The following is a 21,482-nucleotide window of genomic DNA, read 5'->3' as shown; positions in this document are numbered from 1 at the left end:
TCAAATCTCCTAACCTCCATGCTTTTATATGACTAGTACAAGGATGAGATGAGAAGCAAATACGCATCAGATAATTACCTTACAACAGTTACCCCATTATGAGGAATTGCTACTACTTTGTCACCTACTCAAGGCTAGTAATTTTGTTATGGACTTCATTGATTGTAGTCCTATGCAACTGCAGCTCTAGCTTCGGATGTCCTTCAGAGGAGTACAAAGCTCTATTAGAGCTTAGATCTTCTCTCCTTCACAATGACTATACTTCACCACCCACATGGGGAAGAGGGAGAGACTGCTGCCTTTGGAAGAGAGTAATCTGCAGCAATAGCACAAAACAAGTGTCAAAGCTCATGCTTTCATGGCTCGTGGAATATGATCGATTTAAGCAATGGCGATTGGATTTCAATATTTTTTCTTCCTTTCATGAGCTCCGACAACTTAACTTATCCGGCAATCAAATAGTAGGATCGTTATCACAGATGGGTCAGCTAGCCTTTCTCTCATCCAACTTATTTCTCTAATTCCATTATATTCTATTCTTTTGTTGTAAATAGTACTTTTGATTTAGATTCTTTTTTTTGGGAAATTGCATATTTGACAGATATATCGAGATTGAGAAAGTTGGAAATTCTTGATCTAAGCGATAACATGCTCACCGGATCTATTCCGTTATCTCTCAAAAATTTATCTTCACTTAATATCCTAAATCTAGGAGGCAACTATCTGAATGGCACACTTAACGGGGAAGGTAATTACTTACAAAGTCATCTGCAGCTTTTTTCCTAGCATGAGACTATTAACATATGGAGTATAAAGGTTTATATTGTCTTATTGCATTGTGTTAGCCTCCTCTTCAAATTTGTTTGTGCAATTTCGTTCTATTAATATTTTCTAGTCTCTTGTCATAACTATTTTTGATTTTAATTCTTTTTTTGGGAACTTTGTATTTTTTTTTATTTTGATAGAAATTTACAATGGGGTTCGATCACAGATGAATGCTTATTGGGTGGCCTTCCAAGCATTCTCATGATGACTTTTTCTAGGTGGTTTTTTAAAGAGTTTAAGAGATTTCTAACCTAACATGGTATTAAAAAAAAAAAAAGAGCAGGTGTCCCTTTCTATTAACCTGGGCCCTATACAGGCTGTCTAAGAGCCATTAATGATAATCAAGTATTCCTTCTTAGAAGTTAATTTTGGTCTCTTAATTTTTTCCCTACCTATGGAAATAAAAGAAGAACATAATTAATAAATATAATTTGTCTAACTCCTCTAGCTATCATGATTGGCTAATGTAACTATTTACTTTAGGGGTCAGGTTATTTAGTCTTCCACAACTTAGCATGGAAGGCTAGTAATTAGTTAGCTTTTTTGGCTTAAGATCTAGAGGTACTATCTTGAGTCGGTCTTCAAGCAGCACGAGAAATATCTCAAAAAATAGGGATGATAGTTAGTTTTATTGTATAATGAATGCTTATAATACTAAATATCATGTTATAATGATTATTTTCTCTGTTATTATATATATAACAAAACCCTGGGGAGGGGGCTATTAAAAAAATTGTTAGAATGACTATTTAACAGTTATAACATCTTATTTTTTATCCTTGGTTATTATCTCTCATATGGACCGTAATTTGCCATGTGAATACTTTACCCAACCGCTTGGTGTAGTCCTATTAGAATACAACTAACCGGACCCATATGTTCTCCTGAAGACTTGCCGAGCTGACCGTCCATTGTATTGACCGGTCTTATGGATTCAAGACAAAAGTCTTGTTGGAACACTTAATGTAATATACATAACAATATGTAGAAAAATAACTATCATTATAGTGCATATGTGATTTATATTTATCATCATCTATTTATATAAATAATGCTCATTACTATTTACTTGTACCTTCCATAAATAAAATATTAATTTTTAAAGTTAAATTTCTAATATTAAGATTTTCTCTAAATGTTATTGTATGCTCTAGAAATAATATTTTGTGTTTAATAAAAAGTGAAGGGCAAAGTAATGTTATTATTTTCCCATTGTTTTTCATTATAACATTGTTATAAAAACTATAGTTGTTATTTAAATATTAAACATATGAAATGTCATTATTTGAGGTAAATAACTATCCTGATGACCTTATAATACTAGTGAATAATGATTTTGATGTGGGCCCATTCTGATGCTATGAAAGCCATTGACGGAGGAGCATCCTGTGAGAGAGCACTTTATTAGGCACAAGTATAAAAATTAGAAAAATTTTATTTTATTTAGAAAATAAATAAATTTATTTTTATTTAGACTATAGGAATAGAGTTTTACAAGTATTTAAATATTTTAATGTAAATTCCTATTAATTTTTTGAGTCTATATATATGTATATCTATATATCCACTACTATGTAATTGAGAACACAAGTCTGTATTATTGAGATTCAAATATCGAGTTCATATTATCATGGATTTAAATCTATTGAAATCTAATAAGTATTATAAATTCAATTACAAGTACTGTGATTAGCATATAGTCAGTCCAAATGTGCCTGTACTACAGTGCCCTCTAATTTATATGAGCTATAGGTTACTTCTATTTTAATACTATTTGCAATAATTTAAAATCTTACTCAAAAAAAATAGTTAGATGGTATTATTTGAATTTTTTGACCCTCTAGGTATCTAATTAAAATTTATATAATGCATAGTTGCTACGGGACTATATACAAGCATGTATAGATCCTTCCATAGCTATACATATGTCAGCTTGAGTGGAAGTTTTGTACGTGTACTCAAAGCAAGTCAACTGGTTTTTCCAGCAACCAACAATTTGGCTAAGTACAAAATGTCCATCATGGGCTTCAACTGACCCAACAACTAAATTTAACATTACTCTCAAAGTCATTAGTGACTCCAAGTTGGTCATCAGTCAATTTTGGAATCCTGAAAAACCAAAGGCACCTTATTCTTTGGCTGAAAACCTTATTAAAAGTTTGAAGAGGTCAAATTCAAAGCATGCGCGGAGAGTAAAAGACAAGTTAGCATGAACTTTGGCTACATCTTTGAAAAGTCTGAACCATAATTTCTTGAAAGACATCATGACACCACACAGGGCCAAGAAGAAGCTGCACGGTGGTGACCACTTTGGCTCAATAAAATTCCAACGGGAAGCTTCTGGTTGCATGTGAATTGTTGCCATGCGACCATGTTTATTCAATCACAACCACCATACTTATCATGGAAAAACTTCCTTCATTCTAGATAAAGGTCAAATTTATACCGGTGTATGATCACAGATGAATGCTTTCATGGTGGCCGTCCAAACAATCTCGTGATAATTTTTTCTATATGGTTTTTTCTTAGGGTTTAAGAGATTTCAAACCTAAAATAGTATTAAAGAAAAAAAAAAGAGAGAGATAGAGGTAGAATTCAATGATGAAACAATTCATGAAAATCAAATGAAATATTAGATCCAAATGGCCATTGCTTTCAGCTAACCTAGAGCCTCTAGAGTTTGTCTCAGAGCCATAAATCATGATTATGTATTCCTTCTTAGAATCCAATTTTGGTCACCTTAGTTTTTCTCTATCTATGGATATAGAAAAAGAAGATAATTAATAAATAAAATGTCTAACTGCACTACTATAGTTGGGTGATGTGACAATTTACTTTAGGGTCACATTAGTATCGATCTTCCATAACATAGCATAGAAGACTAGTAATTAGATAGCATTTTTGGTTTAAGGTCTAGATGTACTATCTGGAGTTGGTCCTCAATGCGGCATGGGAATTACTTTTAAAAATAGGGATGACTGTTATCTTTATGGTACAGTGAACCCTCGTAATACTAGAAAGTGAAGGGTAAGATAATTTTGTTACTTTCTTATTATATTTGACTATAATACTGTTATAATGAATATAATTATTATTTAAATATTAAAAATATGAAATATTACTATTTGAGTCAAATAACCATTATGACAATCTTACACTAGTCAATAACGGTTAAGGTGAGGGTCCTTTCTAATGCCATATTGTGTTATTTTTGGGGTTAATACAAGTCATGCATCATTGTTTGCTCGATTATTTTTGTTTTTTTTTGTCTATTTTTGAGATAGGGGGAAAAGTCTAACTATAGGAGAAGAGAAGGTACTTAGAAATAAAGGTTATTTTTACTTAAAAATTTCTAAAATAATGTTCTAAAAAATAGTACTACACCAGTCCAAATCACTTTGACCCCTCACTACAAAACAATGGGGTGCAACCACTAAACTCAAGATCAAATCACTCGCTAGATGTTTTAAAGTGATTAGATTGATTGCCACAATTCATGCATGACATCCTGATATGATAGTGTCATAGGTTGGTTATGGCAACCGATATTAAGTTCACGCACACTCGTCCATGTTAATTAGGTTGGTTAATGTTGGATGGGTCAATCAAAGAGCCATCAATTTCAGGTCATTTGTTAATTTGGGGTGGGGTTGGGTCAAAACATGGAAGATGCACATATGATCTTCATTGATCATCATGTCTATAATTTGACCCAAGCTGAACTAATATTTCATAAATATCAGGTGTGAATCAATGTTGAGATTTGTTAGGTCGGATAGAATTCCTTAGCGACCATCCATCCAAGAGCCATGTCTTAATTTCTGTGTTAGTAAAGATTATGTACATTGAGATGAGAAAACTGGGAATCAGCTAAGACTCAAGTAAACCTTATTGCAAGGCTTACAATGGACCAAGTATTTTTGCTTCTCTAATTAACAACAAATGTATGTTTCACTGGCACACAAGAAAACTCTTTCGATATTTATTCATGGAAGCTGCAAAGATGTTAATTACATGCAACATAGAGTCTAAAAGATGAAGATTTATCAAAGGATCAAGACCATGTCAAAGGCATCTGATGTTTTGGCTGAACACTTGATTAAAAAATAAAAAGTCTGAAGAGGTCATCGAGGCACCCTGGCTGGAAATGGTAGAGGCAAAGCCTCTGCCTTTGGAACAGGGTTGGAAGCTCGGAGCAAAGAAAGTGTTCGGAACAGGAAAAATGAAATCCAGTGAATTCTTGAGGAATTTCAGGGTAGTACATAGTAGTGGCCTTGTGCGAGGACAGTAGTAGGGAGAGGAGGAAACTAAGAGGTGAGGAGGTGGATCTGGCAAGTTTGAAGTCATGATTTCGGCAAAAGCAGGGTGATGACAATGATTGTTAAATCTGGAGAATCCAAGAGAGAAGAAAACAAGGATTGGGGGAATTGGCTCGTCCTCTTGAGGGGTGTGGGAACCTTGAATAGCCGGGAGGCAAGCTTTCTTAGCGTCCATTGGAGAATGGGAAGAGGAGTGGCCCCTTTTCAAGCCAGGCCATGAGCCAAAGTAAAAGCCATGACCCAAATTAAACGTTAGGCCGGTGAAGTGGGCCAGGCCGGTTCATTTTGGGCTAGGCATTATCTACAGCCTCTATCAGAATTCACTTGGACAGTCTTGAAGTAGAGTGCCTCAATGAGCCTTCCTTGATTTCTAGAATTGAGAAAGTTGGAAATCCTTGATCTCAATAATAATTGGCTCAATGGAAACATTCCATTATATCTCAAGAACCTATCTTCCCTCCGTGCTCTATATCTACGAGACAACACGCTAAATGGCACACTTGGTATAGAAGGTCATAACTTGCAGAGTCATCTACAACTATTTCTCTATCATGAGACCATTAACACATAGAATGTAATGGTTTGCATATTTTCTTAGTTTATATTAGCCTCTCCTCGTCTAATTTGCTTCTCTAGTTTTTTTAGTCTTTTCATATTTTCTATTCTCTTGGTATAAATATTTTTATTTAGACTCACTTTCTTTGGGAACTTTGTATTTAACAGATATATCAGGATTCAAAAAGTTGGAAATCCTTGATCTCAGCTATAACCAACTCACTGGAACTATTCCGTCATCTTTTAAAAATCAATCTTCACTCAAGGTTCTATATCTGCAAGGCAACTATCTAAATGGCACACTTGATGTGCAAGGTAATAACTTAAAGACTCTTATGCAATTATTTCTCTATTACAAAACCATTAATACATTGAGTATGGTAGGTTATATATTGCCTTCTTGATCTATGTTAGCCTCTTCTTTATCCAATGTGCTTCTCTAATTTTTCAGTCTATTCATATTTTCGATCCTCTTGCCATAAATAGTTTTGATTTGGATTCACTTTCTTTGAAAACTATGTATTTGATAGACATATCAGGATTCAAAAAGTTAAAAATCCTTAATCTTAGGTATAACAGCTTATAACTAGGACTACTCTATTATCGTTTAAAAATCTATTTTCACTTGATGCCTTATATCTAGGGGACAACATGCTAAATGGCATACTTGATGTACACAGGTAATAATTTAAAGGCTCTTATTTAATTATTTTTCTATTAGAGACCATTAACACATTGAGTATATATATTGGCTCCTTGGTTTATGTAAGCTTCTTCCTCATCCAACTTGTTTCTTTATTTTTTCGATCTATTCATATATTCCATTATTTTATTGTAGATATTTTTCATTTAGATTCACTTTTTTTTGAAAACTTTGTATTTGACAGACATACCAGGATTCAAAAAGTTGAAAATCTTTGATCTCAGTTATAACAGGCTCATTGGAACACAAGTTTATATTATTGAGATTCGAGAATATTGAGTTCGTAATATTATGAATTTAAATCTATTCAAATCCAATAAATATTGTAAATTTCATTATAAGCATTATGATTAGCATATAGTCAGCCCAAATGTGTCTGCACTGTAGTACCCCCTAATTTACATGAGCTACAGGTTGCTTCCACTTTCATACCATTTACAATAATTTAGGATTTTACTCAAAAAATTAATTAAAAAATATTATTTGAATTTTTTAACTCTCTATTAGTATCTAATTAAAATCTATATAGTGCACAATTGATGTGGCACTATATACATGTGTATATAGATCCTCCCATAGCTATACACATGTCGGCTTGAGTGGAAGTTTTGTACGTGTACTCAAAGCAAGTCAATTGGTTTTTCCGACAACCAGCAATTTGGCTAAGTACAGAATGTCCATCATGGGCTTTAACTGAACCAACAACTAAATATAATATTACTATCGAAGTCATTGGTGGCTCCAAGTCAGTCATCAGTCAGTTTTGGAATCCTGAAAAACCAGAGGACCGAGACCATGTCAAAGGCACCTTATTCTTTGGCTGAAAACCTTATTAAAAGTTTGAAGAGGTCAAATTCAAAGCATGCACGGAGAGTTAAAAACAAGTTAGCATGAACTTTGGCTACGTCTTTGAAAAGTCTCAACCATAATTTTCTTGAAAACGTCATAACACCACACAGGGCCAAGAAGAAGCTGCACGGTGGTGACCACTTTCGCTCAATAAAATTCCAACGGGAAGCTTCTGGTTGCATGTGAATTGTTGCCATGCGACCATGTTTATTCAATCACAACCACCATACTTATCGTAGAAAAACTTCCATCATTCTAGATAAAGGTCAAATTTATGCTGGTGTATGATCAAGATGAATGCTTACATGGTGGCCGTCCAAACAATCTTGTGATAATTTTTTCTATATGGTTTTTTCTTAGGATTTAAGAGATTTCAAACCTAAAATAGTATTAAAGAAAAAAAAAGAGAGAGAGAGATAGAGGTAGAATTCAATGATGAAATAATTTATGAATATCAAATGAAACATTAGATCCAAATGGTCATTGCTTTCAACTAACCTAGAGCCTCTAGAGTTTGTCTCAAAGCCATAAATCATGATTAAGTATTCCTTCTTAGAATCCAATTTTGGTCACCTAAATTCATGATTAGATTGATTGCCACAATTCATGCATGACATCCTGATATGATAGTGTCATAGGTTGGTTATGGCAATCGATATTAAGTTCACGCATACTCGTCCATGTTTGTTAGGTTGGTTAATGTTGGATGGGTCAATCAAAGAGCCATCAATTTTAGGTCATTTGTTAATTTGGGGTGGGGTTGGGTCAAAACATGGAAGATGCACATATGATCTTCATGATCATCATGTCTATAATTTGACCCAAGCTGAACTAATATTTCATAAATATCAGGTGTGAATCAATGTTGAGATTTGTTAGGTCTGATAGAATTCCTTAGCGACCATCCATCCAAGAGCCATGTCTTAATTTCTGTGTTAGTAAAGATTATGTACATTGAGATGAGAAAGCTGGGAATCAGCTAAGACTCAAATAAACCTCATTGCAAGGCTTACAATGGACCAAGTATTTTTGCTTCTCTAATTAACAACAAATGTATGTTTCACCGGCACACAAGAAAACTCTTTCGAGATTTATTCATGGAAGCTACAAACATGTTAATTACATGCAACATAGAGTCTAAAAGATAAAGATTTATCAAAGGATCAAGACCATGTCAAAGGCATCTGATGTTTTGGCTGAACACTTGATTAAAAAATAAAAAGTCTGAAGAGGTCATCGAGGCACCCTGGTTGGAAATGGTAGAGGTAAAGCCTCTGCCTTTGGAATAGGTTGGAAGCTCGGAGCAAAGAAAGTGTTCGGAACAGAAAAATGAAATCCAGTGAATTCTTGAGGAATTTCAGGGTAGTACATAGTAGTGGCCTAGTGCGAGGACAGTAGGGAGAGAAGGAAATTAAGAGGTGAGAAGGTGGATCTGGCAAGTTTGAAGTCATGATTTCAGCAAAAGCAGGGTGATGACAATGATTGTTAAATCTGGAAAATCCAAGAGAGAAGAAAACAAGGATTGGGGGAATTGGCTCGTCCTCTTGAGGGGTGTGGGAACCTTGAATAGCCGGGAGGCAAGCTTTCTTAGCGTCCATTGGAGAATGGGAAGAGGAGTGGCCCCTTTTCAAGCCAGGCCATGAGCCAAAGTAAAGGCCATGACCCAAATTAAACGTTAGGCCGGTGAAGTGGGCCAGGGCCGGTTCATTTTGGGCTAGCATTATCTACAGCCTCTATCAGAATTCACTTGGACAGTCTTGAAGTAGAGTGCCTCAATGAGCTTTCCTTGATTTCTAGAATTGAGAAAGTTGGAAATCTTTGATCTCAATAATAATTGGCTCAATGGAAACATTCCATTATATCTCAAGAACCTATCTTCCCTCCGTGCTCTATATCTACGAGACAACATGCTAAATGGCACACTTGGTATAGAAGGTAATAATTGCAAGTCATCTACAACTATTTCTCTATCATGAGACCATTAACACAGAATATAATGGTTTGCATATTTTCTTAGTTTATATTAGCCTCTCCCTCATCTAATTTGCTTCTCTAGTTTTTTAGTCTTTTCATATTTTCTATCCTCTTGGTATAAATATTTTTTATTTAGACTCACTTTCTTTGGAAACTTTGTATTTAACAGATATATCAGGATTCAAAAAGTTGAAAATCCTCGATCTCAGCTATAACCAGCTCACTGGAACTATTCCATCATCTTTTAAAAATCAATCTTCACTCAAGGTTCTATATCTGCAAGGCAACTATCTAAATGGCACACTTGATGTGCAAGGTAATAACTTAAAGACTCTTATGCAATTATTTCTCTATTACAAAACCATTAATACATTGATTATGGTAGGTTATATATTGCCTTCTTGATCTACGTTAGCCTCTTCTTTATCCAATGTGCTTCTCTAATTTTTCAGTCTATTCATATTTTCGATCCTCTTGCTATAAATAGTTTTGACTTGGATTCATTTTCTTTGGGAACTATGTATTTGACAGACATATCAGGATTCAAAAAGTTAAAAATCCTTTATCTCAGGTATTACAGGCTTATAACTAGAACTACTCTATTGTCGTTTAGAAATCAATTTTCACTTGATGCCTTATATCTAGGGGACAACATGCTAAATGGCATACTTGGTGTACAAGATAATAATTTAAAGGCTCTTATTTAATTCTTTTTCTATTAGAGACCATTAACACATTGAGTATATATATTGTCTTCTTGGTTTATGTAAGCTTCTCCCTCATCCAACTTGTTTCATTAACTTTTTCAGTCTACTCATATGTTCCATTATTTTATTGTAGATATTTTTTATTTAAATTCATTTTTTTTAGAAACTTTGTATTTGACAGATATACTAGGATTCAAAAAGTTGAAAAATCTTTGATCTCCGTTATAACAGGCTCATTGGAACACAAGTTTGTATTATTGAGATTCGAGAATATTGAGATCATAATTTATAGATTCAAATCTATTCAAATCCAGTATGTATTATAAATTTCATTATAAGCATTATGATTAGCATATAGTCAGCACAAATGTGTTTGTACTGTAGTATCCCCTAATTTACATGAGCTGTAGGTTGCTTCCACTTTCATACCATTACAATAACTTAGGATCTTATTTAAAAAAACTTAGAAAATATTATTTAAATTTTTTGACCTTTCATTGGTACTTAATTAAAATCTATATAGTGCACAATTGATATGGCACTATATACATGTCTGTATAGATCCTTCCATAGCTATACACATGTCAGCTTGAGTGGAAGTTTTGTACCTGTACTCAAAGCAAGTCAATTGGTTTTTCCGACAACCAACAATTTGGCTAAGTACAAAATGTCCATCTTGGGCTTTAACTGACCCAACAACTAAATATAATATTACTATCGAAGTCATTGGTGACTCCAAGTCGGTCATCAGTCAGTTTTGGAATCCTAAAAACCAGAGGACCGAGACCATGTCAAAGGCACCTTATTCTTTGGCTGAAAACCCTTTTAAAAGTTTGAAGAGGTCAAATTCAAAGCATGCGAAGAGAGTAAAAAACAACTTAGCATGAACTTCGGCTGCGTCATTGAAAAGTCTCAACCATAATTTCTTGAAAGACGTCACAACACCACACAGGGCCAAGAAGAAGCTACACGGTGGTGACCACTTTGGCTCAATAAAATTCCAAGGGGAAGCTTCTGGTTGCATGTGAATTGTTGCCATGCGACCATGTTTATTCAATCACAACCACCATACTTATCGTAGAAAAACTTCCATCATTCTAGATAAAGGTCAAATTTATTCCAGTGTATGATCACAGATGAATGCTTACATGGTGGCTGTCCAAACAATCTCGTGATAATTTTTTCTATATGGCTTTTTCTTAGGGTTTAAGAGATTTCAAACCTAAAATAGTATTAAAGAAAAAAAAAGAGAGAGATAGAGGTAAAATTCAATGATGAAACAATTCATGAATATCAAATGAAATATTAGATTCAAATGGTCATTGCTTTCAGCTAACCTAGAGCCTCTAGAGTTTGTCTCAAAGCCATAAATCATGATTAAGTATTCCTTCTTAGAATCCAATTTTGGTCACCTAAGTTTCTCTTTACCTATGGATTTAAAAAAAAGAAGATAATTAATAAATAAAATGTCTAACTAACAATACTATAGTTGGGTGATGTGACAATTTACTTTAGGGTCACATTAGTATCTTCACTAACTTAGCATAGAAGACTAGTAATTAGATAGCATTTTTGGTTTATGGTCCAGAGGAACTACCTTGAGTTGGTCCTCAATGCAGCATGAAAATTACTTTTAAAAATAGGGATGGCTGTTATCTTCACGGTATAATGGACCCTCCAAATACTAAAAAGTGAAGGGAAAGATAATTTTGTTAGTTTCTTATTGTATTTCACTATAACACTGTTATAATGACTATAATTATTATTTAAATATTAAAAATATGAAATGTTACTATTTGAGGTAAATAACCATTATGGCGATCTTACACTAGTCAATAACTGTTAAGGTGAGGGTCCTTTTCTAATATATAATGTGTTGCTTTTGGGGTTAATACTGGCCATGCATAATTGCTTACTAGAACATATATATTTTTTTTCTTTTGTCCATTTTTGAGATAGGGGAGAGAAGTCTTACTATTGGAGAAGAGAAGGTACCTAGAATTTTAGGATTTTTTACTTAAAAATTTCTAAAATAATGTCCTAAAAAATAATACTACACAAGTCCAAATTATTTTGACCCCTCACTTTCAAACAAGAGGGTGGAACCACTGAGCTCAAGCTCAAATCACTTGCTAGATATTTTAAAGTGATTAGATTGATTGCCACAATTTATACATGACATTCTAATATGATAGTATCATAGGTTATGGCAACCGATATTAAGCTTATGCACACTCATGCCCATGTGAGTCAGGATGGTTAATGTTGGACGGGTCAAATCAAAGAGCCATCAATTTCAGGTCACTTGTTAATTTGGGGTTGGGTTGGATCAAAATTTGAAAGATGCAAATATGATCTTCATTGATCATCATATCTATAATGTGACCCAAGCTGGACTAATATTTCATAAAAATCAAGTGTTAATCAATGTTGAGATTTGTTAGGTCAGACAGGTTGGAGAGCAATGCAACCAAGGTTAGGCCATACAATAATTAGATTCGATTGAAAAAGTTTCTACCACTAAATCTTCTTAAGTTCTTCATGAGTGGATTTTAGATCTTACAAGAAATTGTTCCTCATGTATTCCTATTGCTTTCTTTTACCTTTTGTGAGCTGCTTGCTTGTCTTTGAATTTTTTATTTTTTTATTTTTTACTAGTTTCTTCCATTTGGTGAATTACACTTCACTCACTTTCAATTCTAATAATTATTCTTTGGTTGGGGTCCACTCCCAATCACCTTTCCCAAAACAAAATCTTAGCATTAAGAGATTGAATATGATATTATTGGAAGCCATGCAGTCAACCTAGCAATATGTTACTTGGCCATAGACTCAAATTTTCAAACACCCATGCTTTTATATGATAGGTGCAAGGATGAGATGAGAAGCAAATACGCATCAGATAATTACCTTATAATATTCACCCTATTATGAAGAATTGCTACTATTTTGTCATCTACTCAAGGCTAGCAATTTCGTTATGGACTTCATTGATTGTAGTCCTATGCAACGCAGCTCTAGCTTGGGATGTCCTTTGGAGGAATATGAAGCTCTATTAGAGTTTATCATTGTTTTATAAACTTCTAGCAATCTTGATGAATTATTTGCTTCAGCAAAATGTGTTGTACAAAAGCATAAACACACTTAAGGTTGAGTATACTCTACTGTTGATTTAGCAATTAGCAAGCCTCTCGCTGCACTAGGGCTGCTTGACTTCTCCCAAGAGATGTCATGTCGGCCAATAGGTAGTTCCTTTGCTCTCTTTATGAGTGGAGAAAGCTCTATTTCCACATAGGAAGAAAGGATCTTCTCTCCTTCACAACAACTACACTTCACCACCCACATGGGAAAGAGGGAGAGACTGCTGCCTCTGGAAGAGAGTGACTTGTAGCAACAATACAAAACAAGAATCGAAGCTTATGCTTTCGAGCCTTGTAGAATATGATCAACTTAAGCAATGGCAATTGAATTTTAGTATTTTTTCTTCCTTTCATGAGCTCCGACTACTTAACTTATCTGACAATTAAATTATAGGATCGTGATCATAGATGAGTCAGCTAGCTTTTCTCTCATCCAACTTATTTCTTTAATTTCATTCTATTCATATTTTCTATCCTTTTGTTGCAAATAGTGCTTTTGATATAGATTCTTTTTATTTGGAAACTTTTATTTGACAGATATATCGAGATTGAGAAAATTGAAAATTATTGATCTTAGCAATAACATACTGGAACTATTCCATTATCTCTAAATTTATCTTCACTTAATGTCAAAAATTTAAGATTCCACATGCTGAATGGCACACTTCATGGGGAAGGTTGTAACTTACAAAGTCACTTGCAGCTATTTCCCTAACATGAAACTACTAATGCATCGAGTATGATGGTTTATATTATCTTATTACTTTATGTTAGCCTCTTCCTCATCAAACTTGTTTCTGTAATTTCACTCTGTTCATATTTTATAGCAGCTTATCGTAAATATTTTTGGTTTTAATTCTCTTTCTTTGGGAACTTTGTATTTGATAGGCATATTAGGATTGAGAAAATTGAAAATCCTTGATCTTAGCTATAACAGGCTCATTGGAACTTTTCCATTAACTCTCAAAAATCTATCTTCACTCAATATCCTCAATCTAGGATCCAACAAGCTGAACGGCACACTTAATAGGGAAGGTAATAACTTATCTGAGTCATCTACAACTATTTTTGTATTACAAGACTATTAAAACATTGAATATAGTGATTTATGTTGTCTTATTGGTTTATGTTACTCTCTCCTCATCCAACTTGTTTTTGCAATTCATTCTATTCTAGCCTCTTGTCATAACTATTTTTTATTTTAATTCTCTTCTTTTGGGATCTTTGTATTTGACAAATATATCAAGATTCAAAAAGTTAGAAATCCTTGATCTTAGATATAACAAGCTCACTAGAACTATTCCGTTATCTTTAAAAATTAATCTTTACTTAGTGGCCTCTATTTACAAGGAAACTATCTAAGTGGCACATTTGATGTCCAAGGTAATAACTTAAAAGCTTGTTTATAATTATTTCTTTTTTACGACATCATTAGCACATTGAGTATGATGAGTTATATATTGTCTTCTTGGTTTATGTCAGCATCTGTCTCATCCAACTTATTTCTCCAATTTTTTTAAGTGTATACATATTTACTATCATCTTATTTTAATGTGCAAGGTAATAACTTAAAGGTTTGTTTGTAATTATTTCTTTATTATGAGATTATTAACATATTGAGTATAATGGGTTATATTGTCTTATTGCTTTATGTCAGCCTCTTTCTGATCAAGCTTGTTTTTGCAATTCCATTTTTATTGTAGATATTTTTCATTTAGATTCACTTTTTATTGAAAATTTTGTATTTGACAGACATACCAGAATTCAAAAAGTTGAAAAATCTTTGATCTCCGTTATAACAGGCTCATTAGAACACAAGTTTGTATTATTGAGATTCGAGAATATTGAGTTCATAATATTATGGATTCAAATCTATTCAAATCCAATAAATATTGTAAATTCTATTATAAGCATTATGATTAGCATATAGTCAGCCCAAATGAGCTACAGGTTGCTTCCACTTTCATACCATTTGCAATAATTTAGGATCTTACTCAAAAAAAATTAATTAAAAAATATTATTTGAATTTTTTGATCCTCTAATAGTATCTAATTAAAATCTATATAGTGCACAATTGATGTGGCACTATATACTTGTCTATATAGATCCTTCCATAGCTATACACATGCCGGCTTGAGTGGAAGTTTTGTACGTGTACTCAAAGCAAGTCAATTGATTTTTCCGGCAACCAATAATTTAGAATCCTGAATATTTCACTATTATAATACCATTAACACATTGAGTATGATGACTTTAATATTGCCTTCTTACTTTATGTTAGCCTACCCTCATCCAACATGCTTCTTTAATTTTTTCAATCTATTCATATTTTCCATCATCTTTCTATAAATATTTTTGATTTAGATTCACTTTTTTTAGAAACTTTGTATTTCACAGATATATCAGGATTCAAAATATTGGAAATCCTTGATCTCAGTGATAACATGCTCACTGGAACTATTCAAATATCATTTAAAAATCTATCTTCACTCAATACCTTATATTTAGGGGACAACATGCTGAATGGCACACTTCATATGCAAGGTAATAACTTAAAGTCTCCTGTGCAATTATTTTTTGTTATGAGACCATTAGCATATTAAGTATAATGGGTTATATATTGTTTTCTTGGTTTGTGTCAACCTTTCCCTCATCCAGCTTGTTTCTCTAATTTCTCAGTCTATTCATATTTTTCATCCTCTTGTTATAAATAATTTTTATTTAGATTTATTTTTCTAAGAAACTTGATATTTGACTGATATATCAGGCTTCAATAAGTTGGAAATACTTGATCTAGACTATAAAAGCCTTATTGGAACTATTCCATTATATCTTAAGAATCTATCTTCACTCAGTGCCCTATATCTAAGAGGCAACATGTTAAATGGCACACTTGACATACAAGGTAATAATTTAAAGGCTCTTATGCAATTGTTTCTCTGTTATGAGACCATTAACACATTAAGTATAATGGATTATATATTATCTTCTTAGTTTATATCAGCCTCTCCCTTATCCAACTTGTTTCTTCAATTTTTTTGGTCTATACATATGTTCCGTTCTCTTATTGTAAATATTTTTTTATTTAGATTTATTTTCTTAGAAAATTTATGTTTGACAGATATATCAGGTTTCAGAAAGTTGGAAATCGTTGATCTTAGCTATAACAGTCTCAGTGGAACTATTCCATTATATCTCAAAAATTTATCTTCACTCAGTGCCTTATATCTATCAGGCAACATGTTAAATGGCACATTTGACATGCAACGTAATAATTTAAACACTCCTATGCAATTATTTCTCTATTATGAAAATATTAACATATTAAGTATAATAGGTTATAGTTTATGTCAGCCTTTCCCTTATCCAACTTGTTTCTTCAATTTTTTTAGTCTATACATATGTTCCATTCTCTTGTTGTAAATATTTTTTATTTAGATTTATTTTCTTGAAAAATTTATATTTGACAGATATATCAGACTTTAGAAAGCTGAAAATCCTTGATCTTAGCTATAACAGCCTCAGTGGAACTATTCCATTATACCTCAAAAATTTATCTTCACTCAGTGCCTTATATCTATCGGACAACATGTTAAATGGCACACTTGACATGCAAGGTAATAATTTAAAGGCTCCTATGCAATTAGTTCTCTATTATGAAAACATTAACATATTAAGTATAATGGGTTATATATTGTCTTCGTGGTTTATGTCAGTCTCTCCCTCATCCAACTTGTTTCTTCAATTTTTTTAGTCCATACATATGTTCCATTCTCTTGTTGTAAATATTTTTTATTTAAAATTAGATTCTTAAAAAACTTTGTATTTGACAGATATATCAAGATTCAGAAAGTTGAAAGTCCTTGATCTCAGCGATAACAACCTCACTAGAATAATTCCACTATCTTTCAAAAATCTATCTTCACTCAGTGCCTTATATCTATCGGGCAACATGCTAAATAGCACACTTGATTTGCAAGGTAATAACTTAAAGACTCCTATGCAATTATTTCTCTATCATGAGACTATTAATATATTAAGTGTAATGGGTTATATATTGTCTTCTTGGTTTATGTCAACCTCTACCTTATCCAAGTTGTTTCTTCAATTTTTTTAATATATACACATGTTCCATCCTCTTGTTGTAAATATTTTTTATTTAGATTCATTTTCTTTGGGAACTTTATAATTGATAGATATATCAAGATTTAGAAAGTTGGAAATCCTTGATCTTACCTATAACAGTCTCATTGGAATGATTCCATTATCTCTCAAAATCTGTGTTCACTTAGTGTCCTGAATTTTAAAACAAAACTAGCTAAATGGCGCACTTAATATGGAAGGTAATTATTTATAGGGCCATTAATTTGCAATTATTTCTCTATCATGAGACCATTAACACATTGAGTGTAATGCTTTATATCATCTTCTTTGTTTATATCCATGGCCATATACTTCAGGCCTTCTAGAAATGTAGAAGCTTAGAGTGGTTGATCTTGGACAAAATCAGCTCACAAGAGGGATACCCATAGCTTTTGAAAATTTATCTTCGTTTAATTCCTTAGATTTGGATCAAAACAATTTAATAAGTTCAATGCCTTCACAAGGTATAATGTTGATTCCTTTAACTAAGAATTTCACATATTTTTTCTTTGAGCTCACAAAGTACCCCATATCGAAAGGTAAAAAACCTACACATGTTGACGATGGCTTGGCCAAGCTGAATCATTTTTTTTCATTCTAGTTGGTCAAAATTCATATCAATTGCAAAGCTTTAGAGCAGGATTATGACTAAATCAGGTTTGGCCTGTGTCTATCCTGAGTTAGTTAACTCGACGAAATTAGAAAACTCACCAAACTTATGTTCCCCGATTTTAATAAAATGATATTTCTATGTTGGCTTCATCATATCAAGCATTTAAGCATGCATTTTGCTTGTTTCATTTTCTTGTAATTTTAAACATTAATTCTATCAAATACTCCAGTAAGCTCACATCATGTGTTCTATATTTAGTTGGTTGTCTAGAACCAACGAATGAAGCATATAAAATTTAAATGGATAATGTTTCATCATAGTTTTTAAATTTTACTTCCCTTGAATATTGGGTAGGTTTCACCTCTTTTTTATTTTATTCTATTTTTGTATTTCTTTTATGGTATTTATTTAGCATCCAGGATCGACCTAAGTTACCAAGTTGAGTCACGGAAGTCCAAAAAATTATGAGCTGGCAAGTAGTGGGTCACAAGTTTTCTAACCTTATTCATATTATGGAGAAAAAAATTTTATTTTTTATTTTCTTCCTTTTTTTTTTTTTTTGCAGCGCTCAATCGACTGCAGAACCTACGTGAGTTGGATCTTTCTTACAACCAATTTGATGGCAATTTCTCATTTTCTTCCTTTGGTAATCTTTCAAAGCTAGAATATATCGACTTGTCAAACAATGAGAAATTATTTATACATCTTGATAGTGGGAAGTTTGTTCCATCCTTGCAGTTGCGGTTTCTTATCTTGTCACATTGTAACCTTGATGTGAACTCCCTTGCAACACCAGCTTTTCTTGCTTCTCAATTCAAGTTAGAAGCTCTTGATCTTTCTCACAATAACTTGACAGGAAATTTTCCCATTTGGTTGTTCGAAAATTTGACTAGACTGACATATCTCAACTTGAGAAATAACTCAATAGAGGGTGCATTTCAATTCCCAAATCATCTGAATGCAACCATGCTCTTACTTGATCTCTTTATGAATTTCCTCAGTGGATCGATCCCTACAAACATCGGCACAATATTTCCACATATGGCGGCCCTGTATTTGTCCTCAAATCATCTAACTGGAAATATTCCTTCATCATTAGGTAACATGAGTAATTTGCGACACTTGGATTTGTCCAATAATCTTTTATCCGGTGAAGTACCAAATGCCCTGATGATTGATTGCCCTAACTTGTCCTTCTTGAACCTTTCCAACAACAACTTACATGGGAAGGTTTATGGTACAAATCGTGGTCATGTTTCCCTTGAAGTTGTTGATCTTCATAGAAACAAGTTTAGTGGAACATTGCCCAGCAATCTGTCGGGCTACCAGCAACTACGGGTATTGGATGTCCACAATAACCAATTATCGGGTCTGGCTCCAGAGAGTGAAGGACTTGTTTCCGATCTATTGATCCTCAACCTCGCAGGAAATCATTTCCATGGCCAAATACCACATCATCTATGTAATCTATCAATGCTTGAAGCATTAGACTTGTCCAATAACAGCTTCTCTGGGTCATTACCTCATTGCTTGCAATCATCCAATTTAGCACTTCTCAAGATTTCTGGGAACGATTTAACAGGCACAATTCCAACTGGCTATTTCAATATTTCATCCCTTGCATCATTGGATCTCAGCAATAACCAACTTTCAGGCAAACTACCGAGTCAGATAAGAGACCAAATGCCTTTGGGGATTCTTGTTCTCCGTGGAAATTCACTTGAAGGCTCAATACCAATGGTGTTATGCAAGCTGTCGTCTTTACATGTTCTGGATCTTTCCCGAAATAATCTTTCGGGATCAATACCTTCTTGCTTTAGCAAAATGAACTTCAGGATATTTAATTTGACAGATGAACATTTGCCTCTAGATGGATTTATCTTGGAATTTAACATTTTTCTAGGGACATATCTGACGACTACAGGAAGTGTATCACACTTGGATGAGTTAGCGATGGGAATCCTTCCTGATGTCAACATAGACCTCGTCACCAAAGGCACCTTATACACCTACACAAACGATAAGTTGCTTCCATCTACAATTGATTTGTCAGAAAACAAGTTGACAGGAAACATCCCATCAGAAATTGGAAATCTAGATGAGCTTGTACAATTGAATCTATCACACAATCAGCTTACAGGTCCAATCCCTGAAACTTTATCAAAACTCCGTCAGATTGAGAGCTTGGATATATCACACAATCAGTTGAGTGGTATGATACCCTGGCAATTGACTCAACTAACGTTCTTGGAGTTCTTCTCTGTTGCTTACAATAACTTATCTGGATGCACACCGGATTTGAAATACCAGTTTGCCACATTTAATATGAGTAGCTATGAAGGTAATATTGGATTGCATGGGCCGCCACTGGAGAACACTCGCACCTCTGACTCAAATCCAACTGTTAAAGTAGAGGAAAACCAAGATGATAGCGGTGTGGATGATGTCATCTTCTTTGAAATAGTTGCGGCTTCATTTGTGGTTGGCTTCTACGGTTGTATTGCTTTCTTGTTATTTCATCCCATTGGGCAGCACATTCGCAGTATATTGGATGGTTACGTGGACTCCTTGACTGAAAGGTTCTTAATGGCAGCACAGAAGCAGACTTGCATGCAGCCAAATCGCAAGTGAGATAAACAACACCTCGTGCTTTTCAGAGAAGCCTTTTTCAGCTTTGTGATAAAGCAAAACAAGCTTTTGTTCAATATAGTATTTTGAAATCCTCAATGAAATCAAGCTTAATATAGTTTTTCATGGCTTCTTCCCTAATTTTTAATTTTTATCTAAGTACCAGTCCTATGTATTTTTTGTTGAACGATTATATCACTCATATGCTCTTCGGCAATCAATTGTAGGTTGGGATGAAGTTGTTTATATCCAATTCTACTCCATTGTCCCCAATAATTTCAGATCTACCACACTGTATGGTTCTATAGCTCTTAGAAACTTTCTATCAGACTCCTGTAGTCGATGATTATGAAGCTTGAGTTTTTGTGGCAAACTTGTCACCTAAAATGATTATGTCATCTTCATGGTGGGGGCAATCGCAATTGACCCTTGACCATGAGACTATCACACTTCTGTACATTGCATAAATCTTGTGCTTGGACAACTACAAGTTGGGAAGGAATTGAAAATAAACTTGAATTCAAAAATTTTCTGCAAAATGGGGAATTACTATACTCCCATTAACAAATTTTTGGGTTTGAGATTGAATTCATCACCAAAATTTAAGTTTTACCTATGAAGGCGATCGATGAATTGCATTTGATGATTCACTTCTATTCCTTTTATTTTTTCTGTCCAAAAAAAATTTTGGGTTTAGAGCCGGGTATCACATAATTGACTGAACATAAGCTATTGTTCTTCACAATTGCTTTGTTTGGATAGACGAGGTTTCGACGATTGGTGTCTCTCTTCTTGGTTAGAAATACAATCAGATCTTTCTCCATGGATGATGACGGCAGAGTCTGGAGACGTAATACGGTCAGACCAAGTCATCACACTACCTGGCACCTAACTAGCATCAAAATGGGCAAGCCAATCTGCAACCTAATTAATTCGGTTCGTATGGGTATAATAATTCTCACTTGCAGTCCACATTGCAACACCTGTCATCAGGCAGCCACCTAGTAACAGTTAATGAGTCTCCT

The 21,482-nt window shown here is 33.7% G+C and overlaps 1 protein-coding gene across 1 annotated transcript; it reads left to right on the top strand.

Annotated features, from left to right (window-relative positions):
* The first annotated feature begins 37 nt into the window (after positions 1 to 37).
* On the top strand, positions 38 to 20,461 carry LOC114913573 (uncharacterized). Its single transcript, XM_073252719.1, has 8 exons — positions 38 to 483; positions 602 to 748; positions 15,471 to 15,617; positions 16,195 to 16,341; positions 16,544 to 16,690; positions 16,907 to 17,053; positions 17,270 to 17,364; positions 18,412 to 20,461. Exons 1-8 carry the CDS (start codon positions 99 to 101, stop codon positions 20,458 to 20,460), a joined length of 3,264 nt encoding a protein of 1,087 aa, XP_073108820.1. The 5' UTR covers positions 38 to 98; the 3' UTR covers position 20,461.
* The last annotated feature ends 1,021 nt before the right edge of the window (positions 20,462 to 21,482 follow it).

This window comes from Elaeis guineensis, chromosome 1 (assembly GCF_000442705.2).
Source record: "Elaeis guineensis isolate ETL-2024a chromosome 1, EG11, whole genome shotgun sequence".
In the NCBI taxonomy this organism is placed as follows: Eukaryota; Viridiplantae; Streptophyta; class Magnoliopsida; order Arecales; family Arecaceae; genus Elaeis; species Elaeis guineensis.
This window is presented reverse-complemented; position numbering and strand designations above follow the sequence as displayed.